Source organism: Colletes latitarsis, chromosome 5, assembly GCF_051014445.1.
Source record: "Colletes latitarsis isolate SP2378_abdomen chromosome 5, iyColLati1, whole genome shotgun sequence".
NCBI lineage: Eukaryota > Metazoa > Arthropoda > Insecta > Hymenoptera > Colletidae > Colletes > Colletes latitarsis.
The window spans coordinates 33,868,030-33,894,066 of NC_135138.1; the positions used below are offsets into that span (position 1 = coordinate 33,868,030).

General features: G+C 39.6%; 1 protein-coding gene across 1 annotated transcript; it reads right to left on the reverse strand.

Annotated features, from left to right (window-relative positions):
* Nucleotides 1–105: 105 nt before the first annotated feature.
* On the reverse strand, nucleotides 106–25,913 carry Dhc98d (Dynein heavy chain at 89D). The gene is made up of 60 exons (XM_076765536.1): nucleotides 25,798–25,913; nucleotides 25,493–25,571; nucleotides 25,206–25,350; nucleotides 24,766–25,083; nucleotides 24,519–24,574; nucleotides 24,204–24,437; nucleotides 23,851–23,970; nucleotides 23,444–23,730; nucleotides 23,088–23,244; nucleotides 22,689–22,952; nucleotides 22,018–22,208; nucleotides 21,221–21,816; nucleotides 20,847–21,140; nucleotides 20,586–20,741; nucleotides 20,278–20,519; nucleotides 19,386–19,535; nucleotides 19,030–19,290; nucleotides 18,707–18,894; nucleotides 18,368–18,647; nucleotides 17,865–18,109; nucleotides 17,459–17,705; nucleotides 17,081–17,353; nucleotides 16,549–16,979; nucleotides 15,888–16,051; nucleotides 15,347–15,694; nucleotides 14,753–15,144; nucleotides 14,561–14,698; nucleotides 14,311–14,501; nucleotides 14,036–14,211; nucleotides 13,467–13,720; nucleotides 12,235–12,762; nucleotides 11,879–12,037; nucleotides 11,557–11,817; nucleotides 10,998–11,252; nucleotides 10,307–10,577; nucleotides 9,914–10,191; nucleotides 9,591–9,855; nucleotides 8,571–8,785; nucleotides 8,302–8,490; nucleotides 8,042–8,233; nucleotides 7,477–7,931; nucleotides 7,132–7,327; nucleotides 6,810–7,026; nucleotides 6,414–6,726; nucleotides 5,871–6,165; nucleotides 5,263–5,723; nucleotides 4,628–4,905; nucleotides 4,402–4,556; nucleotides 3,560–4,312; nucleotides 2,926–3,264; nucleotides 2,503–2,704; nucleotides 2,288–2,430; nucleotides 2,051–2,212; nucleotides 1,567–1,870; nucleotides 1,351–1,368; nucleotides 1,068–1,279; nucleotides 843–1,010; nucleotides 580–759; nucleotides 324–470; nucleotides 106–252 (listed from the first exon to the last, which is right to left on the reverse strand). The coding sequence occupies exons 1-60, from the start codon at nucleotides 25,911–25,913 to the stop codon at nucleotides 106–108; spliced, it is 14,751 nt and encodes a 4,916-aa protein (XP_076621651.1).
* Between the last annotated feature and the right edge of the window lie 124 nt (nucleotides 25,914–26,037).

Below are 26,037 nucleotides of genomic sequence, written 5' to 3' on the forward strand. Positions count from 1 at the left end.
TAATATTCTTTCAATACTTACATCGTCACTGTACAAATAAAATTGCAGATTGTATCATGTTTCCCTACGCGTGTCGTTTTTCTTACGAAATCACTGTTTAATCTCTTAATCGGTATTTAATATTAAACAAACTCCCTGAAGCACCCAGTGCGATATGTGCTCTGGCGTAGCAAGGTTTGCTTCGAACACCAGACCTTCTCCCATCGCGTTGCGTCGATTAGACGTCGTGTACACGGGAGTTTTGAAAGTATTCTACAATATAGAAACCTAGTAATCAAATATCCAAGTAACTCAAATTAACGAAACGATAGAATTTGATGTACTTGAAGCCTGAGTCGATGAGCTTCGACTGGAATAACGATAAGTATCGGTAGCTCTTCGACTAGGATCTTTGGATGCGATCTTCTCAGACACTTTTCTTCCATGTCCCATCTAGCACCTTCCAGATACAAACCGCTGACATAGCAACCCTACATAATTTTCTTTTAATGAAGTTTACACGAAGGGTAGCTTTTATTTAGTGGAAAACATTTATGGATCATCTTAGTATAAGTATTGAATTTTAAATTAAGTTATTACCTGGTCTGGTCTCTCTTCTATTTGATCAGGCTTGCTGTACTTCGATACCTCCGTGTAAGTGAGCGAACGATCGAGGGACCAATCGTTTCTGCGACAAGCCATTTGTACGAGAGCTGCTAAATAAGTTTCTGGAATGTGTAATCCGGCTATCCAGAGAACTATTGGCTCGTTCGCGCCTGACTACAATATTTAAAAAAATAGTAATAATTGACATTATTAGTTTTCTTCAAGTGATTGTTTCTTGGGATTCTCGTTTATTTTACCCAGTCAGTATATTGTTGTATTCTCTTTTCGAAGTGTTCCATCCAACCAGCAAGGTTCTTTCTCGTATCTGGCGCTAATCTGGCCCATTCTTTTGGTAGTACACCATTGTACAAAGCTGTAGCAATGCTCTCCAACAGCGTGTCCATTCCAATTTCCCCAGCAATAGCCTGATGTCGCGTAGAAATATTTTAATATAAATATTTGAAGATTAGAGGAATACGGACCTTGCTTAAATGCGATAGCGTCCTCTTCATCGTGCTAATTAACTTATTAAATCTCTCCAATTCTTGGAAAAGAACGATCGCTGTCGGCGTCACGGATACCCCGAAAGCTTTCTTCACTTTAATCAGATCGAACTCCGTAGGAACTTTGTTCAAGATCTCCTTGGCAATGTTGTCGATAAATTCATCTTTGCTTATTCCAGTTCCGCTGACCTCTAGGATTTCAGAAATGTTCGTGCAAAATTTACACGGTGATAATTATCTTTACTTCGTAATAATAACTCACCCATTTTGTCTAAGCGGACTGAAATCGTATCGTTCGCAATATTAGAGTATGTTTGAATTCTCAAAAATAAAATAAATAAGCAGGAAACGATATTAATGGCAAGTTTGCAGAAAAATAAAACATTTTTTAGAACTGTTCAGGACTCGAATCTACTTTTATAGATATATTATTAACGACATCGTGTTAGGGATTTAGGAATTCTTGCTACGCCCTTACCAGTTTGCGGTTGCAATTCTATAAGATTGTTCCACATTTCCTTCACTGCTTGAGTGAAGTACCCAATTTCGGCATTTGGATGGAGTCCAAAGACTTCCGGGGAATTCACCAGTGGGAGTTCCTGAATGAACTTCAGGTAATCGTCACGTTCCCCTTCCGGCGGTATCACGTAATCAACGTATTCGTCGTGATAGAAATGGAAGGGCTGAAAGACGTCGAACAAAAAGTCCCCGAAATATTCGTCCATGTAGGTTTCGGAGACTCGACGATCGTAACTGTCTATCACTCTTCCACCGTACATTACCTGATTTAACAAAATACTATTTTTAAAAGAATTTTCAGCGACCAAATTATCATAACAAAATATAGATAATTCTTTTCTGTAATTCCATTCATTCTTAAAGCACATAAATATTATAGTACCGAGTGTTTGGAGTACGCAAAGATACTCTATCTTAAAACAATAGGGTCATTATGAACGTACTTCGCCTATAAGATACTTCAAGCTGTTCCAAGGTATCCTGGTGTCGTTTGCTTTAAATGCCTTGGTCAAATACGTGTCTAGGATAGTCGTACATACGTTGAAATCCGATTCGTTGAAATCGTAGCTTATGTTCCAGCCAATTTTGTCATACCTTCTTCTTTCCTGTTGGTCAACTTTCATTTAACACTCGAACGGTAGATGCAACAGTCTTTCGCGATCGACTTTCTTCGGATTTACCTGGACTACCGCGTGATAAAAAGCTAGAACGTAAATTAGGTGTTTGTAAACGGGATGCTCGCAGGCACTCAAGGTGTTGGGTTTAATTTTGAAGTAAGTGTTCTCGAGATTTAACTTCAAACCACTCGGTGGCTCCGTAACCACTAGAAATAAGAATCATTAAGTTAGTCCAAATCTCAAAGTATATATTTATGTACAGAGTGCCTTAATGGAACCTTTAAAGGACTTTTGTAATATTCCAATAGGAAAATTGGGAGTTGGATCTGTCGTCAGCCATAAACGAAAGTCGGGATGTAGCTTTCCAGTACTTTCCAGAAGTTTTTCCAGCTCCCTTGTGAAGCTTAACAGCAGATGGCAATTTTGCAGCATCAGCCATTGCCCTCTCGATACAGCTAATTCCAGTAATTCTATCGCAGTCTAAATCCAAAATTTGTGTGATAAAATGGGTATTAATTGATAGGTTGATCCAGAAAATCTTGTCTTGGATCAGAGTTGAAAGAATCTATCAACAATCTTAGGGTAGAATATTCATTTTTCTTCGTTATCGTAATCAGCTACCAATTAATAAGAATAATAAACTACAATTGTATAAATTCAATCTCCAGCAGTATTACGAATAAATTAATTTCTTTATTAACCTTTTCTTGGCCCTGCCCCAGCGACAAGTATTTAAATTTTCCGCCCCCGAAACCATATCCTTCGGCTAATTTCATCAATTCGGACGATGGATCCGATCCAGGGCTCAGAATGAAAACGACAGGCATCGAGGGCATACTTTGTTCGAAAATCATTTCAAAGCTGATGTGAGGCGGGGTGATATACTCTTCGCCCATGATTTTACTGATGTAATTGATGACGCCTCGATACACACGATCGACGCGAAAACATCGTATCAACATTAATTTTTCGAAGGGTTGCAACTTCTCGGAGTAATCCAGAGGGAAATCTTCGGATTCTGGATCATCCATGTCGTACCACTAGTAACACAGATCACAGTTTAAATGAGCAGATCATGAAACTTGTCATTTCTAATGTAAATTGTATATTGAAAAAGTTCTGTAACAATGTTGTCTGTATTTTGATTGATAAGATACTGATACCTAGTGTCAATAATCTGATAACCAATCTTGCTCTTTCTCCCAGGAGAAAGAACATATTTACTTTTTAGTTTGATTTATCACTACTCGAATTACTGATAATATGTTTTGATTCCTGAAGTATCGAATTAAAAAACGTTCGTTCGACATTTTACTTCAGATCTAGTCAGCGTACATTTTGCCATTCCTCTCCGTGCTGTTGCAATTCCTCCGGAAGTCGACCGAAAGTGTCCGGGAAGTCGGTGCTCAGTTTAAGTAGGTCCACCCATCTGGCAGCGGGTAGCCAATTAGTGGGATTGGCCTTGGGCGATTTTTGTAGCTCGATACTGCCCTTGATGAAGAAGTCCAGTTGCGGCTGGAGGACGCGATTCAAGCTCTGCTGCAGTCGAGTGCAAATTTGGAACGAGAAGAGAAGCTTGTGCCTTTCAAATATACCCGTGCAACCGTAATCGTACACGTTCTTCGTCAACATCAGAATGATATTATTCAGACGGTGTTGCAACGATGGATCCGGCAGTGATTTCTTCAGGGAATTAGCGAACACTTCCACGTAACTTATCAACGAGTACTGGTACATAGTGTTCACCGTCGCCATATCAGCCAAGACGAAAAATAAGATCGCTCCACGCTTCGCCACCGATCGATATCCGTCTCGTAGTTTGTTCACGTCCGCTGCTGTGACTTCGCCCAGGTACAGTTTCGTCATCACTTCGTTCGCGCTCGATTTCGTGTTCTCCAATGTTTCCACCAGCTCCAGGTTGTCCAGCATATTGCCCTGATTGGTGGCGATCTCCAGCAGCAAACTGTCTTCGAGCTGCTGGAGTAAATTCTTGTTCTCGCTGGTCTCGATGATCAAAGTTTCGCGTTGCTCTTCCACGTCCGGTCTTTCTGTCCTTACCACCACCGACAGCAGTTGGTCTTCCAAGCCCTGTAACGAGATGTCTCGATTGTCCCTTTGATCTTTTCTCTTGCCACGGTTTCTCTTCGCTATTGTGATAAGAAAACTGAAATATTAACCCCAAGGGTCACCATGTAATTGATCACGGTGGCCTTGGCGTACAGAGCAGGATCAAACATTGGATTCGACACTTTGGTCGTCAGGTACATCCGAAATTTCGGATCGTAGTCTACTTCTTTATCACCGAGGAGAACGAACATCCGACCGCTAACATCTACAACAATGTTCCATGACCGTAACTCAGTACTTCGAGGTTCTAATCAGGAGCTCTGTTAGTTTTATTACTTTGTATGTTTCTCGACAGAAGGTTGTCCAAGACGGGATCGACTTCGTCGACGTCTTGGAACAAAACTGGAAGGCCATACTTTATCGCCAGTTCCACGTGCTTCAGGAAGTCCGCGTCCGTGAACGAGAGTATCTTCAGATTCTTCTGCTCCTTCTTCTTTATCCAGTTAAGAGCTTGTTGCTGAGGATCGATGCAAATCGGGAACCTCGATGCTCTTGTTGTTAAAATACCGTTTTGCACCGATAGTTCATCCGGCGGTAGACCTTCTGACGTCCAACTTAGGAGAATGTAGACTCGTTAATGATTGTGTAACGAAAGATCGTAAGACGATATAAATACATATGTTCGGATCTATCCTCTTTTTGTACAATCTAGCTGACTATTAAGAGTTCTTCTTTCGGATGAAATTCATAACTTACCATGGATTATAACAGTTTTTAGTAAACGAAAATTGAAAAATAAAATATTTAAGTTCTAGTGAAAAATTCGTGAATTTATGGAGATGATCATTCTATTCAAAAAACGTCAGCGTTCTTTAAATCTTCTTTCATCGCGTTGGAAGCAGTTTTAGGCAGTTTACTATATTTTACCAATACCTGTAGGTTGATCTTTCACTTTAAGTAAGAAATCTTACGTGCTAACTTCGACGTCGCTGCTCAGTTGCGTTTCTATTTTAAAGGTCTCCGTGAAAGGGATCTCTTTCTCCACCACGCTCTTCATCCAATCGTTGTACAACATCTGATTTCGATACTCGTACGAAAACGGTCCGCAATACGCGAGGAATCCAGCGGAGAGGAGACAGTTGCCAACGATCGTCTCGATTTGTCCCTGTAAGTTTTTCAATTCCACTTTCCATCGGTCGGTCTCCGAAGAAAGGCCGTTGATTAATTTGTCGGCGGCTATCAATCGCCTCTGCAGAAGATCCGTCTCTTCTTGCAGCTTCTGCCTCTCCGTCATCGCGTTCTCGTACTTCGCGTTCAGTTCACCTATGGCCTTCTCGATCCTCCTCAATTCTCGTTCCTCTCGCTCCAAAGCCTTTCGAGCTCGTACAGATTCCTCCTCCAGCTCTTTAACTCGATCTATTTTTGGTTTCACCTAAACCAGACAACGATTACTAATTTCCCGTGTTTCAAATTGGTCCTCAACCTCCGACTTTTAAAGGTAGTTTCTTAATAATATAAACTTGGGTGATATCCTTTGTTACACGCATTTATTCTACGTTTAGAAGAAAATCCAAACTACCTCTCTGAAAACGGCGCAGTAGTCCAACACGGCGAGTACGAATTTGTAGAGGCCAAATCCAGCTTTGCTGATGTACTGCATTTGGTCCAGCTTGGTGGTTTTCTTCAAGTGTGCTCTGACTGCTTGTTGCTGCTTCAGCGTGATTTTATCGCAGTTCATTTCTTGCAACGTCCTCAGGAACGCGGGATCGCTCATCATTCCCTTCGCGCCCTTCCAAGAGATATCCTTTACGCCTCGTAACATTGCCACGCATTCCGAGACTATTTGCACGGCCTCCGGTGGAGTCGCGAAGGATCTAAGAATTCATTCGACTTATTAGATTGAATGATATCTCAAACGATCAAACGTAGCAACATTAAAGTCAGTTTGCGTTTGAAAAATAATGAAACGAGTCGACCGCAAATTCCAATAAAGATGACCGCGTGTGACTTCGCGACTGTTTGACATGCCTGACGGAAGGCGTTATTAAATTGACTTTTTTCAATTTTAAGAGGAAATAGGTCTCTAAGGAATTTCATTAACTGCCGGGGAACGAAGAAAAACCTTATTTCAGTAATATCCGCTTTATCGAGCTCCCCAAGAGCCAATCTAGCAGCGTCGAGGGCAGGTTGCGCCTCGGCCAACGCTTGCCTGGCTTCCGTTTGTTCTTTATTAATAATTTTTCTCTGATCTTCTATTTCCTTTCTTTTCTCCTCGCTCAGCTGCTTCTTTTCAACCGCAATATCCGTGCTCTCGCCGATAGAGGAGAGCAATTGCTCGCAGTTCTTCGTTTGATCCGACACTTTTACCCTTTGCACTGCGAGGATCTCGTTGAGCTCGGTCAGCGTCACCGAGGCCTCCGCGATCTTTTGCAAACCTTCGAAACACGGTTGTTGAACATAGAAAATTCCTTACAAAAAGCTATTGAAAGAAAAAACATTCGAAACTGTTGGTACACACCTCCGGAAAGTCGATCGCATTGCGAGCTAATGTACTCCTTCGTCTCCAGCAAAAGGTTCAAGTACGTGTTTATGAAATCCAGATAGTGCTTCGGGGTCACGTAGTTTCGTCTTCGTAATTTCGTTTGAAACTCGACCGTGTAATCGCAGACCGTTTTGTGCACGTACACCATGTGTTCTACTAGTAATTCCCTGTAGTTTTGTGGTACGTTTGGATTCTACAATCATTAGGCAACGATATAGGGGAATTTAAATTTTTTAAATGGTCGTGACAAAGTCTGGATTGGAAGCAGACGAGTTGAGGGTTTTGTCGTTACACATACGTCTCTGAGAGTAACGTTAGCCACTGCTACTAGAGCCTGTTCGGGCCAAGGGAACATCCAATCTATCGTTGTGCTGTTCACCAATCCAGGATAACTACGACATCTCATTCTTAAGGAATCTCCAGCTGGGCTCATGGATAACGCGATTCGTAAATTCGACATGCTTGTTTTTACAAAATACGACCATACGCTTTCCCTGTAACGGAGAAGCGATGCTATTATTATTTATTAAAAGACTAGTCTTCTAAACCAGAGTACTCTCTTAATACATTGAATATGGAAAGTTTCTCGACCACAAATTATCAGAAATCAATATTCCAAGCAATTTGTAATTAAATATTTGACCTGGTAACCCCAAAACCAGCATCCTTAGCCTGATCTCTGGTAAGGTTAATGACTTCGTCCTTCTCCTCATCGGTGTACAGAGACGGCACGACGCCTATCATCAGCATGTTGTTCACGAGTTCCAAAAAACTCTCGTCCACGATATGAGAGGACGTGAAGAGGAACACGACCCTCTTATTATCCACACCGACCATGTTGTAGAGCGTTTTCATGTCCTCGCGAAAGGACGCCTCGTTGTAGCCGCGACTCAAACCGATCTCGAAGATCTGAAAGCCTGCTGCGAACGCAGCCAACTTTATCACCGATTTCTTGCCACTTCCACCGATACCAATGACCAGAACGTGACCACGGTGCATCCTGAGTGCCCTGTGAACTCTGGTCAGGTGTTCGAGTGCATCGTTGAACAGGACCATATGGAGTTTTGTCATATTCCTCTCGTTATAGTCCTCGAAAATCTGTCAGTGTATCATTTCATCATTTATATCGACACTGATGTAAATAGAGCAGAGATTCGATTATGCAGAGGATTGTTCACTGGGCCTGTGTGTCTTTAAAGTGTCTGTACCTCTAGAAACAAATTGTAGACGGCCTCGAAATCCAGCAAGTCTTCGTAGAATCGCGGTTCCTCTTCGTGGATCGCGTTCCTGAAGTCGCCAAAAAGCAGAGGATCTCTCATGGTATATTCGATCACTTCGTGTTCGTCTTCCCAGTGCTCCTCGATCTTTTCCTTTATGCGTTCATTGACCAGGTTCTCGTCCTGTGATTCAAGAAACGCAGTGAATTTTCCACTGTTGTGAAATTAACGAAAACGGGTTTGAACGTTACTTCTTCGTTGATCAGACGATCACATATGACCCTGGTGAACTCGTTCCTCCAGAGTCTGACGATTTGTTTCACTGTTGGCAAGTAATCTGGGTGGCTTTGGAGAAGGCCAGCCGTGATCCTCGAGAGGTCTCGCATGTTGAAAATGTAATGGAATTTGTTTGGTGTTGGTAGCAATTCCGCAGTAACTATCTGAACAGTACGAAGAAAGTAGAAAACTATGACATCGTTAGTAAAATTTTTTCAAGAAGAATTTATAAAATAAACGAAACCTCGTAAAGATCCAACGTTATTTGCACCAAATCCCCGGTGATTGCTTGCACTTCTTCCTCGAATATTTCGAAGTGTCCACCTAGTATATTCGTGTAAATATAGTTGAGAGTTTCGTTCGATGGAATTGTAACGTTGTAAACGGAAAACATGGAGATGAATCTTGGATCGACATCGTTTCTGCCGCCACCTGGTTCTCCCATTGCTGCTAGGTAGCCTAAATTGTTCGTTATACGTATAAGGATAGGTTATAGGATAATTTATTTATTTATCGAACTCATTTTATATAGAGAAACTAAATACAATGAAGAAATAACGTATACATAGAGGGTGTTCGGCCCTTTAATTGAGGCTTCGTTAAAAATCAGAAAATTTTTCGGCGAAATTAAAAAATTTCAAATCGTTCTAAAAAAAATATTTTCGGTTGCGGGGGTCCATTACAATCATTTTCGGTGAATAGACATATCCTCGAAATCCTACGCAGTTTCGAGAAAAAAATTCATTACTGTAAATTTCATGTCTGACCATACCGTTGATATGTTTCACTGAAATTTCAAAAAAATTTCACATCGTTCTGGAAAAATTATTTTCAGTCGAAAGGGTCAATTATAATCATTTTTGGTCAATAGACATACCCTTGAAATCTTACCCAGTTTCGAGAAAAAAATTCGAGAAGGTGTTAAATTTTTCGACACAATTAAAAAATTTCAAATCGTTCTAAAAAAATTATTTTTAGTCACGGGGGTCCATTACAATCATTTTTGGCGAATAGACATATCCCCGAAATCCCACATACTTTCGAGAAAAAAATTCTTTACCAAAAATATACTGTGTGGTCAGAAATGTTTCTATAACTTTTTAACGAAGCCTCAATCAACAAATTAGTATCCTTGATTTTCGTCTTATTTTGGCCTCTAGAATCTCCCATTACAATTTTTCCCAGGCCATATACTGACTCAGAGGTACAAATGTTAAAAAATAAAAGGAGCAGCATATAATCAAGATGCTCCAATTAAACTTACACATATCTTTCATATACATCATCGATAGATCTTTTCCGCGATCGTAAAATCCGCCTCTTTCGAACAGAAACTTGAGAAGAGCGATTGGTTGCTGAGTGCCATAAGTGTCCACCATTGGCATGTTCATGTCATCGATGAATACCAACAGTTTCTTGCCAGGTGGTGGACCGTACGTCTCCCTTGTTCTTTTATCTACCACTGCTTCTATGTTGTTTTGCACGTCCATCGACGTTGTTCTCGACGAGAAATTGATTAGAAGTTGATTCTGTTCAACATCGTGATAGTAAAGCTTTACGTATCGTTGTATATCTTCGACAACTTACGTATTTTTCATTGTTCAGGTGTCGTAGAAATTCCTGGATTATAGCTGTCTTCGCGGTGCCAGTCTCGCCAACCAAAAGTGCCGGACGATTAAGCGTATTCATCGTTTGGATAAACCAGGTCGTTCTTAGAGTATCGATGGTGGGAACCAAGATTTCTGAGAAATTTTTCTGTCTGTCGTGCACGTATTTGGGGATCAAGAACATCCATGGTACCCAAATGTTCTGTTTTATGTCCAGATAGTAATCGTACAATGTCCTGTACGTTACAGGAAGGTATCCTGTTAATAAATTATGAAACTGTCATTCTGACATCTGTCTGACGATATTCTTTCCAATTGTTTCTATTTCTAAAATTTAGAAATAGTCACTCGGCATTTTTCAAACTATACTTGCGCACAGTCGCTGGTTTATCGACGGTGTCTTGAACGAGCATGAGTCCACTTGTTTTTTTAATGTACTCGTCGAACTCTGGCTTATTTTCAGCGACTAAAGTAGCACCCAACGACCAGTAACAGGCTTGTATATACATTGCTTCGAGAATTTCATCCCTGGTGATCAATAGCTCCGGATGTACATCTTCGTCGTCTTCGGTTCGAGCCGCAATGGCTAAAGCTTCATCCAGAATCGATAGTAGGCCGTCGAAGACGTAACAGAGTTGTGCTACCTGACACGAAAAATGAAAATATAACGCAAGAATACGCGTCTGTTTTAACTCATAGTAACACATTTACTATAGAAGTAGTATCTTATGATTAAAATAGACAATCCTTATGTTTACGAATGTGAACATTCAAGTGAGAACTAACAGTGTAATATAAACACACATCCTACTCTTGACCTAGTCTTGTTTTAATCATATTAAATTACTGATTAAATAATTGTGAGATGGTATAACAATAATCGACAAATTCTATGTTAAGTCCTGTTCGACACAAGACCACAAAAAATTAAGTTTGTACGAATAAATTGTCAAGTTGCATATTTTCTTACAAATACGTCAAGGTAGATCGCGAGCTGATTCTTTCCTTGATCTCAAAGGCCATAGAAGCCTGAGTTAATTAGCCCATAAAGTTGTAATTGTTACCATGTTCAATCCAGTTTGTGGTATGATCATCTTAAGCGGCTGTACCGCCTGCATGCCTAACATTCCGTGTATAATGAGCTCGATTGCGCCGTCCACGTACTTCTCGCACGTTTTCCTCAAGAACTCCTGGTCGGATTTGTTTTTGCCCCGTAACCATTTGTCTATGTAAGGATGGTAACCCAGGTTCTTCGGATCTACGTACACCATGCCAGCTCTCGACACTGTCGCCGGCGATGCATACTGCAGGTCGCCTACCTTTTATAACGAAAGTGAAAATTTGAGTCTATTAAGTCAGGCAATCAATTTCCAAACGACTTCGAGTTTTAAGGATTCTCTTCTCTTCTAAACAGTTCATAATTCTTGACTTTGAAAAGCAAAATTTACTTTTTGCATGCTGTGGTTACCATAGATCAAAATACAGTGATATTGCAATTACATAATTTTAGATTCAATTTCTATAACAATGTTTTAACCCTTGTGATTCTGGGTACAACTATGACGAGCTAACATTATATTAAAAGTTCAGTAAAATAATGGAAAACATGTTATTTAAGATTACTTCGAACAGTAGGCTGCAATGATTCAGCATTCTGATCCTCTCCTGATTCGCTAGAGTCAGCAATTTGTTGTCGTCCATCACCGAGTTCATATTTTCGATCCATTGAGGATCCACGTCGCCGTCGAAGAGAATATATCTTAATTCACTCGAGTCCGTCTCCAGAGGTCTGTTCACTTCGCGGAAAATATTGCTCAGAAGACCGTCTGTCCAATCGCGAGTCGTTGGATCCAGCACTCCGTAAAGTTCGTTCACCGTGCATGCCTCGAATTAGATTTCGAATTATTATCCATCGAATTTCGTTGTTTCTCTGCCTAATCAATACCTTTGGATTTAGAGTAAAAAGTTTCGTTGGTTTCCCTAAACGAGTCTGTGCTCCGCACAAGGTTTCGATCACGACAGTTTTACCTCCGCCTGTGGGCCCAACTATCATGGTCGAGTGTCTGGTCATCATCACTTCGTACAATTGAACAACTTTGTCGATCTGATGAACAAAACCAAGAACGTGTAATTCTTTCGCTCGATAACGTAACAATTTAAGTTAATATTGTAAACTACTTGTGTAGATTGTAACTCTATTAACATTATCTCTCTTTACTACATTAGTTTAAAGCGAAGCATCGTTTAGCCTTAAATTATTATCGCGCGTCGAATTATCATATATTCAATAACAAGTATTACTTGCTCATCCAAAATGCAGTATCCGTGTTCTTCGAGGACGTGATTCACAGCCTCGTTAAAATCCGGATAATGAACTCTGGGGCAATCGAGATCCGGAAAGAGGTCCGCGATCAAACCCAAGAACAAAGGCACGTCGTCGAAGATAAATTTTGGTACGTTCATGTCCCTGAGGGCTCTCATGAGCACCAAACTTTCCTCCAGGTCGCCGGAAGTTCGTTTAAGGTGACCAGCCATATTGAGCACGGATTTGAGGGCTCTCAGACCAAAGTCGTAGTGATTCTGCTTGCTCAGTTGATCGCGCGCCAGTTTATACAGGACAGTCATTTTCTTGGCTAGAACTTTGGCGGTCAAGAACCCGGAACTGAACAACTTTATCTGACAGATCAGCTCGTTATCCGGAACTATGCAAACTACAGGCCTGAAGAGCGCTTTCACAGATTCTGGCAATTCCGTGCGACCAGCGTATCCAGGATTCATTGTTATGAATATGCCTACTTTGCTGTCGAGAACGATGTCCTGGGACTCGAACTAGCATAGAGAAAATTATTCGTATAAAACAATAGAAAACAGGTCACAAATATAAGTCAGTTACAACGAAACTACAAAATGTTGGCGTTGAAAGTCTATTAAAATTCTATTAACCCTCTGGCTCTCCGAATTATATTTCAATATTATTACCAGCAGCTCCCAACGCTTTTAAGTGTTTCATTTGCACTATTGTTGTATTTTGTAATTTTCAAGTGTATGATATCTCTTTGATTTGGACTTGAAAAAATGTCTGAAAGTCTATTTTTTAAAATATTAGTTGCATTCCATTCCTGTTTAGAATAAAAATAGCATAGTGCAAAGCAACTTGGCATTCCTGTATGTCTGTCTTTTCCTACACGTAACGAGAAAGGAAAGAACTGTAAAAAAATCGCTTTCAATGTTGAGAGAATGATCGATGAACATTTGATATGGGCAATCGATCATTAAGGCAGCAGCACTTTCTAATGGATCAAAGTGAGGTGAATTCTCGAGTCATAGATACTAGTTTGTGCTTTTACTTGTGTCTTTGTATACACATTCTTGAATCCACGTGTGAAATAGAATTTTTTCTTTTTATAAAGAAATTTTGTGTGAAAATATTTTATATACGATGGTTAGTTTAGGAGTTATTTAAGATAGTAAAGTTAGGCGTAAACTATTCGACTTGTACGTTACAAGGTAAGGATTTGTTCTAATATGTTTACCAGGAATCTTGTTGCTTTCACTTGCAACGCGGAACGTATTGTTTGCAGCTGCGTGGAAATTACAGAAAGCACCGAAATGTCGATACGATTGAACTCATCGAAGCATCCCCATGCACCACATTGCGCCAAACCGCTAAGTGTCTTCCCAATTGCCACGTAATCCATTCCTTCGCCACAATTTGTAACGATGCATAATAATCCCAACGCTTTGGCCAAGTCCTTTGTAGTCTCTGTCTTACCAGTACCAGCAGGCCCTTACGTAAAGTATAAAATTATCAAGTAATATAATCTATTTACAATATCTCCAAAAATCCCTGTGATATAAATTAAAACAATAGTTTGCATTTTGGAGGTCTTAAAAAATACGAAAAATTAAAAAATCAATTTTCCAAATATTCATGGTATAATACTTTCCATTAGATTCTTGATAGAATCTCTATTAAGAGATAATCTTATACTCTTTATTTGATTCTGAACGTCTACGAATCCCGTTAATACTTCTCGTATTTATAATACTGTTTCGTAATTGTGAATGTCAGGGAAATCTTTCGCACGCATGCAGCACTGACCTGCAGGAGCACCGCCCAGGTGCATCGAGAGAGCCTGAGTAATAGTTAAATATATTCTGCCAGTTAAAGGTGTAACCACAAGCCTGCCGTTAAGACCCATGTATTCGTATCCGTATTCGAACGTTCCCGTGCACTGGTGCATCCAGACATTGTCCAGGTCGTGAACCCAATAAAATCTTCACAAAAAATTTGTAATCTCTATTTTGAAAACTGATCGCGTTAAATTTAACGTAGAAAAGCCAAGCTTTCTAATTGCTTTCTAAAGAGAAACGAACCTCAGTTGACTTTCCCATTCGAATTCCGTAGGATCTATAATATTGTCCCTAACGAAGCCTTCGACAATGTCTCGCATGTGAACGTCGAGCGTCAGTATCATATCAAACTTCTTTCTATCGTTGTTTGTCAACGTATCGCCACCCATTAAAGTTACCACTTCGTTCAGCTGATCGTTCAATTGTTTCAAATACTAAATGCAAAGCGAGTGTTAAAATTCGTACAACTTAATCAGACGAATAAACGACGTACCTCTTTCATTGCACGTTTTTCACCTCGTGAAATCTTCACGAACACGTTTTCCACCTCTGCTGTCCACCATATTTGATCCGCCGCTAGGATCATCATTCCTTGGAAATCGAGCATCCATTCAGTTCTCGGTCTTCTTACCTAGAGAATTCAATTAAGTTACGCTTGAATTTTACCTTCCTTTTCTCGTTTCACCTTTCCGTAATTGTAGACAGCTTTCTTCGTCAGGTATCGATTCGACTTCTTCATTTCCTCGAGAGCAACCACCATCCATTCCTCGATCTTCCCATCGGTGAGGACTTCGTTTCGAAACTCCATAACTTCCCTCTCGGAAGATATCAAAGCTGTGGCCACAACTCGATCGGTGTTGCTCAGTTCGAACCTGAATTTGTCCAAATTATCGAACATCTTTCCTATGTGTTCTTGAATGGCTGTGGGTTCTCCACTGCCAAGTATACTGAGTAATTCGTCGTCACTGAGGAAAGTGAATCTTGGAAAGATCGCCCGTTTCGCGTTCAAATAATCCGTAAGGGACTTCTGGCACTTGTCGAGTCCGTGGATCATCGCTTCGAAATCCTCCTTTCGACCTAAATTTCCAGCAACATTTCTCAATTTAAAACCTTCGACTAATTTATTAAATTTTAACCAGAAACTCGAACGAATCGATTTTAACGTTTCAGGGAATTTTATAAGCTATATAACTTACATTGTCAATATACAGTTCCAAAATTTGTTAGTTAACCTTACAGCTAAGACACTACAATCCATCGTCCTATTTATTAATTTTACCTTTAATAGTGCAACACTCGAGAACGTTCAATCTCTTCGACGTGTCGTTCATGGTCTTCCTAAACGACTTGTCGATTTCGTCGAACTTCTTCGCCTCGTCTGGCAACTGCATCCGAATGTCACCGCCCACGAAAATGCCCTCGAGATACAACCATTTCTTTTGAAGCTGCGTCCACAGTTCTAGAACCTCGGAAATCGTGTGCATGATGTCCTCCCATTTCTGCACGCTTCTGAGAAAAGGACCGATAAATTGCGAGGCGGCCATGCCATTCACGTTCATCATATTGTCTTCTAAAACTTGGTTTAATTCGTCGATGGGCCCGAGGATGAATCCACGGTCCTCGATACCTAAAGAAAAATGTTTAACGACTATCTAAATTTAGTTACATAGTGGAAGAGATGCGTAATTTGTAGTATGATGGAAAAAGAAATAATATCTCGTTGAAAAAATTAATTGAAAGCGTGAAATTAAATTTTTCTACACATGGCTGCCTTTTTTGAAAGCTTTGAAAAAGAATTGCAATGCTCTGTTTTTTTGTACCCTTAAAATGCTTCACAACAGTGAACTCCATATGTTTCCAGACCTCAGTCAATTCTTTCAAGCCTCTCTCTATTGAAAGCTCCTTCACAGCATTCATCACAATTTCTTTGGCGATATCTTGATACTTTCCAAGCTCCATCGCGAACATATTTTCTAGGGTGAACCTTTAAGAACAAAATTCACGTCGTACTTTGCATTTTCTCAGAGAGCTATTAACCTAACGTCCCTACGAACTTTCATTCACTGAACTATAGACTCACCCCTTCAATATTTTTATTTCGTGCTGTTTCATTGTCTAGAAAGTTCTTATTATTCTTAAAGATAAATAGTCTTTCTAAAATCGTAAACTCTCTTTCTCTAAAAAAAAAGAAGAATAACTTATTCTAAGAATAGCAATGGAGGGATGATACCTATCTTAATTTAATTTTGCATTCACTACTGTTGTATTTAAGCAATTACATTCTATAAAATAAAAAATAAAAAAGAACAAAAATCTACAAATGGTACAAAAATATAAACAGAAAAAGAACGTGCATCATTGGTAAAAATTTAAAAAATAAACGAAGCACATCGGTCACTGATCGTACACTGATTACTATTAAAATTCACAAGTTTCTCGATGTTTTTCACTTTTGTCGATTATTATCAATCGTCCTCGCACCTATCTGGGTCCATGTCGAAATGCTGTCCAGTCTTTTTCATCAGTTCTTTCCAATGTCTTTCGCGCATAGCTTCGTTCTTCAGCTCGATGAACAACGGCACCGAGTTCTTGAAGCTCTTCATGTTCGCGTCCAAGACTTGCCCGATGGCGGAGCTTCTAACGAACTTTGGAAACCTTCGGAACATCCTGATGAAATGATCCATGCCGTCGATCAGCAGCTGAGGATTTAGATTCACCCAAAGTGTCTGAGCCCACTCGTTTCTAGCGTGCTTCTGTTGCTTGTACAGATCGAACAACATCTCCATCCCTTCGTATTCCTTTTTGATGTTCAGAAAGACCGTGTAATCGGTCGCTGGAAGATCGAACAGCAGCTCCGAATTGATCATGCTGATACGTCTCTCTTCGTACTTGGCGATCAGTTTCCCGTATTCCTGAACGCGAATTCGATAAAAATTCGAGCACGTGAGTCGTGTAAATTAAACTTCGTTCAGAATATTAGGAAAATCAACTTCGAAATATATTCAAAACGTACATCCATCTTTTTCAATCCGAGTTCCAAGTTTTCTTCGACGCTACCCGGACCGTTTTTCTCGAAATCTTCAGAGAACTCCGCTAGTTCCGCCAGGAAGTTGTGTGTCTGTTCCTGCGTCATCTCCGAGAACCTGTCGCAAGTACTTTCGAGGGTCGAGGCTCTGTACAGAGCGCCCAGGTAAAGCGATTCCCAATCACGTTGCAGATTTAAAGCCATTTGTTCGTCCTCCTCGGGAAATGTAATTCCGTGTCCGCGAAAAGTTCGAAACGTTTCCTGAAACAGTCGTGGAATTAGATTCCAAACAACGTTCACGAACCGTAGCTGGAAATTCTACTCGCGAGGACAGAGATTTAAATTAAATTTAAATTTTTAACAGACCTGATAAGTTTTGAATCGAACCTCCGCCTGAATGGCGGTTTTCTTTATGTCAGATATCGCTTGCATGACCGACGTGAAACGATCTAAGCCAGTGATCACGAGCTCGACTTGGCCGCGGAAGTTTTCGATCATCGTTTTCAAGTCGTTCATTCCCTGGACAGTTTCGGCTAACAGAAAATTGCCCAGCACTTGCTTCCACTCGTTGGCGTGTTGTTCGACACCAGACAACAGGGGATGAAGATTAATGCTAATCTCAGGAAATTTATAATTTTTAGGAAACATATTAGTTCGAATAAATATCGTTCGAGAAGTAGTTAATTTCGAAACACTCTGTGAGACTCGTCGAAGGTAGATAGACTTTGTGATAGAATTCGCGTAAATTGTTTGTAAGAAAAGTCTCTATTACCGTATGCAATACAAGTCGAAATGTGACTCTATGTCCACCAGTTCTTCGAGAATATTGTTGTAAAACACGAATTTTTCGTCGTACTGGAAAAGGGTGGGCGACGTGTTGGCGAATTTCTCGGCCGCCAAAGTCTTATCGAAGGACCAAAGATTGCTATACTTCTTCCATCTGTGCAAATAGTGCCAAGATTCCAACGCTAGTTTGTGTGCCGATGCTTGGATCGATAGTATATTATCATTGACCACCTGTGCAAAGACAATAATAATTCTAAAAATAAATGTGTTGCTCTGAGTTCCCATTTTCTCTACATAGTTTGAATATATAAGATTAGACTACGATATGAAAGATTTAGTAAACATAATGTTACATCAGAAGTCATTTTACGATCAATAAACTGACAAAGTTACAAATTTAATAATTTCTATTCCTTCCAAATTCTATACCTTATTTCGAAACTTCTGATCCTATTCTACAACAAAGGAAAAACTTTTTTTACAATTTACCTGAATGCTCATGACATCCTCGTGGAAGCTAATCGTTATGAATTCTTCCGAATCATTCTTTTTCTGACGCGGACACTCCAAGCAGGTTCCATTCATCCATCTAGGGAAAGATTTCAAATGATCCAGCAGATTCTTCGCGTTCTGAAGTATAATGGTATAAATCTCGCTGGGCGACGGTCTTAATACCGCCTCCGAGGCGATTAACACTGCGTCTATTTGAAAGATCGGCGTGAAACTCATCAGCATTTTGTTGAAGACCTCCAAGTTGCTGACCATGCACCTACGAGGTTAGTAATATCGTTAGAATTAACGGAGGATCCGTGAAAAATAACAGCGTACATTATGAACGCGTTAAACAATTTCTTCTCGTATTTTTCGTAGAAAAGCTGCATGGATGAACTTTTACCAGTGGACGTCCCTATTACTAAGCTTTCGAGCTTCTTCAATATCGGGCTTGTCGATTTGTAGATCTTCACCATCGCGGTTACCAGCTCTGTCCTTCGGTTCTGAATCTCTTGAAAGTATGTCTTTAAACGATAATCGAGAACAATGTATTTTGATTATTTGATCGGATAAATATAGACTACGTTATGCAAGCTATCGAGATTTGTTTTTAATCAATCATAAATTAGCTAAATTTAAAGTTTGAAGATACACGAAACCTTGCATGGCAATAGTTCTTTCGTTTCGTACAGTTTGAGGGGCAGAGAAAACAGGTTGTAGCTCTGTAGATCGTGACTTATTCTATTATCGAGATCCTTTTTCATATGGTTAATTTGATCCATGATCGAGTTCAGATCTTTCAATAACTTTACACAGTTGTTTGCGTAATCTGTTATATTCAGAGAGTCCCAATTCAAACGCATCACGCCGGGTTGAATATACTTTTCAACCTCCAGGAGCGTGGTGCTCAGTAATTGTATCTGCATGGAACGAAGACATTTATAATCCTAATATACCTTAGAAGCAAGAACCACGTTCGATTAAGTTCTCGACTTTAGCAGACTTTCGTACGTACGTCTGCCTTGTCCATTTTGTCAATCATCTCGTTGTATTGTTGAATCATTCTCTCCGTAACGTCGATATCTTTTCTTAATCGATCCCTTTGAATGGCGACTTCTTTTATCACGGGTGATATTTCAAATCCCAATTGCTCTATTAATTCAGCCTGTATAAAATACAAATAAACAGGTGGACAGTAAGAGATCCTCAAGAATACTAAAACTATCGAGTAACTATTTATCTTTCAATTGTTTAACACTAAACAATTTATAATCCAGTTTTACCGCACACTAGTTGTATAATTAATAGGAATTGCTGAAACTTTCTTGGATGCATAGTGTCAAAGTAAATGTGAAATTAAACATAGAAGACAGCATAAATTGGTATAGTTGATGTGCTCATATGATAGACGATGAAATGCCCTTTAAAATGAGCGTTTGTGAGAGTCGATAGCTCTATTAGTTCCGGAGATATAGCAATTTTAGTTTCAAGTCGATGCGGTGACTAGTTTTGGAGATATGGGGGTGCGAAGCTTCGTTTACGTCGCGAGATCAATGAACTCTCTTACTACGGACTTGCAAGGTCGTTGACTGCACGCGCGCGTAGTAAATAGTAAATACTACGTGACTCGGTCACTCGGTTAGTGGGTCAACGTGCGACAAGGAGGTCCGACGCGTTAGACGAAGACAGAGACAGTCGAATTAGAAAAATTACCCCTTTACATAAATTGCGATATCTCGAAAACGGAAAGTCGGATCGACAAAAACCAAAAACCATTTTAAAGAGGAAGGTTTACTGCTTCTAATAGTGGTTCAATTATTTATTAAATGTCACTACTTTCGGAACTGCATCTATGTAAAGTTTAACTATAACATTTACTCTATTTTATCTCCATAAACAGAAAGTACCTCATGTATAACCTCGAATACTTTCGGGTCAAAGTTCACTTCAAAGCGAAGCTGACATTCTATCGAGATCGTGCCACTCATAAACTCTGTCCAAGTGATCTTCGTCCCGTGCCCTTGTTTGTCCACTAAAGAAGACATCGTAGACGACTTGGGACCTTTATGAGACTGAAACAACCCTTTAGATTCGCTTTTGGCGTCTCCTCCTTTCCTCTTCCAACTAGTAGCTCCCGAACTACCAGTTTCTGTTTCAGAAATCGACAAATCACCGTACATTCAAGACAAACGTAGCATTTATAAGATCAAGTCACCGATGCTTGGTTTCGAGATCTGAGCGTCGCTCCTTTGAATCGATCTCTGAGACGTCGAGCCGGGGGAACCGAAATTCTTATTCCTCGCCTTCTTCGACATGTGAATGGTCTGAACGTTTGTTAACTCCTTCTCTGTGTCTGGGAACGTCAGCACACCTACAACGAATTTTCCTTCTTTTCGACGAACGATAAATCCGTGGCTCTAATTTACGATAATCGTTTACTTTGGTGGTACTTAATTAATATTTAAATATTGTTAACCTTTGTCCGGTTCTAACTCCACCATCTTCAGAACGCTCTTCTTCATGGTGCTTTGCACGACGAACTTTGCCTTGTCGACCCACGCGTTGAACTTCGATTCCTCGAAAGTTTTCATTTGCTTAGCGACCTCGAGGTACTGGCTGAAAGCGAGTAACTTCAATTCGCTGTGCTTCAATTCCGGAATGTTTTGCAACGTCAGGACTGGATTTTTCAATCGATGGAACAGCTGTTTGATCCAAAATATGGCGCCAGCCGTGGGTGGATGATACGTCAACAGAGGCGGATTTCGTTTGCCTGACAATTAAAAACAACAATCCAGTCGAGTTTGCAACAGAGAAACGTCGAAGCCTCATTTGGATAATTAAACGTTTCACCTCTGTTATATATGCCCTCGACCATACTGATTTCTTTGCTGAACTGTTGCACGATAACGTCAAACTTTCTCAACAGTTGCTCGTGAATGGTCTTCCTGGTCTTCGTGTTCTTAAATTTTAAAAGCACTTCCAACGCTTCCTCCGCGTTTATCAGTGCCATGAAACACTCGTCAATAAAGAATCTCGCCTCGTTCTCAAGGAAATGCACTTCCTCGTAAAACCAGGTCATAGTCGCTTCCCAATTCTCTTTATTGAACTCGTCGTAGATGTTGAAGTCTGCCTCCTGGATCGGTAGGGTCAACCTAGCGACCCTCTTTATTATGGTATCGATTTGCGCTGGATCGCTGATTATGGACTTCAGATGGGGTCCGAACACATTGTAGAAATCCTGTAGTACGTTCGCGATTTGATTAAGGCCATCGCAGACGAAAGCTATGTACTCTGTTCCTTGAAACAATCGTTTCTGATCGAACTCCCAACGCATCCCTTTCCCCGAGATCTCGATGTCCTCTCTGTGCTTCAGATAGGTCGTTTTCCAACTCTTCAGCATCGTGTGAGCTTCGTCTGTCTGGCGTAGAATCTCCTCCAAAGGTTTTCTGGGAGATAAACGTCGTAAAGTAGGTATTATTAAATGGTTTTACTTCTTGACTTCTCTACTCGTAAGGTAGCTTGTACAGGCAATTTTATTTATTCAATTTATTCAAAAACTCTTCCAGGTATAATATGGATGGAAGATAAATCGACGACACCTTTTCTACGTTCTGTAAGTGTGTCCAATTAACGTCCAAGCAACTTACTTGAAAAGGTTTTTGATCGACAAGTTTTCAATCACGTTCTGACAAAGTTGCCACGATATCCTCTCCAGCAAACCCATCATTTTCTCTTCGGAGGAATAATAGCCTGAGAGCACCCAAATCATTCTCAATCCTTCTATCAGTGACGTAATGGCCTGTGTAATGGATTTGAAGGAATCCGACTCTGCGATTAGCTACAGGCAGACGTCAAATTACACATGATTGCATATTTTACGTTGTCTTCCATGTGCAGCAGATGAACAATTTCAGTAGTTCGTATCGTCTTTTGGTGAGACAGAAATTCAACAATATAACGTTGTTTGCTCACATGCATATGATGTTTCGTCCTTTTCAGGAGTTTTTAAATCTTAGACGAGTGTACACAACCAAAAAAGTAACAAAAATTATAATCATTCTTGTTCCAAATATGACTCAAATAAATATATTTTATTGTACTTCTTTCCTACTTGAATATGCTTCATTTATACCTAATATATTTTTGGCTTTCTTTTTACTCTACTTTTTTATTCCTAATTTTTACTTTTGAAAATAATTGCTGGTCTGTGACTTTACGTTCTTTGGTTCTTATAATTAATGTTTTAGTTAGAAGATGTTATCTTTAAATTTCTGAGAATTTTGGGAAACAAAAACTCTCGCAAAACGATCGTTCTTACTTTGAAGTATCTTATAACAGTTTGAAGGAATCTGTTGTTGTCCCTGGCCTCCGCGTAAAATTTCCAGAGATCCGCGTAAAAGTATTCGAAATTCGAGGCGATCGGCGAAAGCACATTATTCAACACGCCTAAAATCCTTCGAGCTATGGAAGTCTTCAACTGCTCGACCAGCATCAATAATCCCGTCTCTCGGTCTTGCCAATAACTACACTCAGCCAACGGGCCGTTACCCTGAGGTACTTTCGTTTGAAACGATTCCAAGACCTGAAACGATAATACTTCTTCCATTTAACTGACACATATGTATACGTGCATTCTCCCTTGACAATTTTTTTCCAAACCTTTATTGTCTATTCCCATACATTCGAAGAAATAATTCTAAGGCATCTTTGCAATCACCTTTTGTATGTGCACTCCCCAAGACATTATTACATTTTCGAGTTGCTCGATCACTTGTTTGTCTTTTTCCAACATTTCGTCGGTGATGTTCGGGTCCTCGAGCTTCGGTATATTTGGCATCGTAAGCAAAATGTCGCCTTCTATGTTTTCCAGAGTCCTGACGAAGAGTATTAGTCGAAGTAAACGAATTACACTAATCTACACTAACACGTTGACCGTCAGAAAAATTCGTGTAATCTTTTACGAGATGAACATTTTCTTTTTGGACGATTGGACGTTCTTTTTCAATGATCAGACGATCGCCTATTGTTAATTTTAATTCAGAGTTCAACGATGTTAATATTTTGATTACCAACCATTCCACGCTGTGTATTAATTTATCCAAATAGGACAAGATATCCTTCTTGCTCTGGTCGAATGACTGAGTTGTCTGAGTCTTTTCGATTGTCTTCGTTTTACTCGCCAATTCGTCGAAATCTACACTGGAAGTCTTGTGGATGTCGTGGTCTGATTTCGGTTTAGTATCTTTCACGTCGTCTTTCAACGATACCTCTCTCTCCTCTTTCTCAAACCTTAAAGCTTGTTTCTTTTGTATCACCATGGACACTCTGCGAAATTCTGACGGTCTCCTGAAGATCGAACTCTGCTCGATCGACAATTAAAAAATTACATTCACGAAGCAAAATATAAATCGTGCTTAATTACGAAGTAATTCTTAAACGAAGCGAAACTTCCAAGTACGCAGGCAATTAATTTAACGTACTCTAGTCTCTATGAGTTGCATCAGACTAGGTGGTTCATCATCGTCATCCGAGTCTGAGTCTTTAATGGTTTCTGAGAACTTTGGTCCTTGGAATTGACTCTCCACCAATGGTCTGAACACCTGCAGTAATAAATCGTGGAAGGAAGAAATGCAGCATAGAAAATTCAAATAATAATCACTGATCCCATTGCTAGAATGTATTTATAGCTAAGTGAGATATTGATTAACTACTATACGAGTCTTCTAGCAAGTTATTAATTCTTCGAATGGAAGTATTTTACGGATACTATTAAACGCGAATAACGCTGTGCAATCAGATTACATTTTGCCCAATTCTGCCCTGTCTTTTGTACCTGAACAAGCATTCTATTTAGAGAAACTAGAAACTTTCCATGCAGGGATCCAACAGCCAGATAACTCGTGATCTTCTCAGTGCATTCCTGGTAAGAATCGAAGGAAGGTATACCCTGATCCGACGTTCTCAGAAAATAGAATAATGTGACGTCTTGCAAATCTGTCCTGCCACCGTCCAATTCGCCACATATCATATGAAGCATCGGTACCTTTCGTACTTTCTCCACCATTTTCTACAATCATTGTTTCCGTGTATTCAACAAGACGCCAATTACGCGTGAAAAGCTACGAAATGAAACGTGCAAGCCTCATACTTTCGTCAGAACATATTTGTCCTCCTCCCCTGGCGGTGGCACGAATGTCGAACTGTCTAAAAAGAAATTTAATTCATTGAAACAAATTTACAGTTTACTACTGATATTTGCTGGTGTTCCAAACCGTTGTAAATTCGTTAGTTACTATTTCACCCTCGAACGATTATTAAATTTCGTGCATTTGAGTAATTGCATTTAAACACGATTATTGATTTTTGATAAGTACATAATTTTTGTATAGTTTTACCAGTAGTAACGCTATCTGATTGTTCTTTTTTCTGAGACTGGTTCAAACTATCGCCGCTACCAATTTCTTGCGGTTCTTCCTCTTCTGGTTCCTCCTCTTCCTCTTCACCCTCCGCCTCTTCCTCGTCCAGGTCCACGGTTTCCTCTTCGCTGATTGTACTTATCGTTGACTCTTGTTGCGATCGTATAGTCATAGTAGACTGCTCGAGCAAAGCCAGAATCGCGCTCGGGTCCAATTTTGGAGTCTTTGCTCTGCTTCTCTTAAATTTTCTTCTGCCTTTCGTCTTGCTAATTTTCTTGTCGGTCTTCAAGATCTTTTCTATCGCGATAGAATTCGTATTACAGGAATACGTAGTCGTACAGCATTAATATTAACGCATTATAATATAAAGCATAAAATTCCATTTACCAAGCAAAACAGTGTACAGAAAACGTACTTACTTTCCCATACTGGAACTTCCTTTCGAACGATTTCAGTGTAGTAAGTTGCGTAGAAAAATATTACTTTATTCTCGAGGTTCGTTACTCCGTAAATGTCAAGTATCAAAAAATTTAACAGTTTATCCTCGTAGTACCGATTATTCGCCTATTATTTTCAAAATATATTTAGTGGAAACTTATGCAAAAGTGTAAAAATAATATCAAGGTAAAGTAGTAAGATAAATATCACTTTGCAATATAATTTAGGGATTACTTTAATTAATTTATATTAGAAAAATTCAATTTACGTTTAGAAGCTTGTAGAAGAGTAGCTCGTGACCAGTTATTCCCAAAAACTTCATCACTCTCTCGCGTATCCAGTATATTCTGTGAAAATCAAATTCTCTACCCAATTTCTACATACAGAGTATTTTATTTTGATCTATTAATATATGTAACTATTCCGAATTCGTAAAAAGAACTTTCAATAAATCAAAATACTAACGAGACAAACTTCTACATAGGTATACTGCATATGCATTTTTTTAAATAAAATGTTTAAGACATCCATGTGTATTTACTCGTATAAATTTAATGAAAATGTTCTTTATACCGATAATCCATGTGTAGAATGGAATCTCTAGTTTGTATAATATTATCATCATCAATGTCTTCGTCTTCCTCATCTTCCATGTCTCTTTGTGTAATTTCGGCCTCCAATTCAGCCATAATTCACTGAATATCTATTCTATTCTATTTTCTCAAATCTCAATGTTCGTTACAACGAACCATCGTTTTTTAATTATATAACTATCACTGTCCATGTACTTAATAAGATAGGATTATTTAGGTA

What these genes read in the sequence shown, in the direction of transcription:
- Dhc98d (XM_076765536.1), bottom strand. Translation starts at nt 25,913, where the DNA reads ATGGCTGAATTGGAGGCCGAAATTACACAAAGAGACATGGAAGATGAG. An exon ending in TATTCGAGGTTATACATGAG is followed by an intron (nt 19,536 to 20,277) that starts GTACTTTCTGTT and finishes TATTTTATACAG; the next exon opens with GCTGAATTAATAGAGCAATT. An exon ending in ATTACAAAAGTCCTTTAAAG is followed by an intron (nt 2,431 to 2,502) that starts GTTCCATTAAGG and finishes TCTTATTTCTAG; the next exon opens with TGGTTACGGAGCCACCGAGT.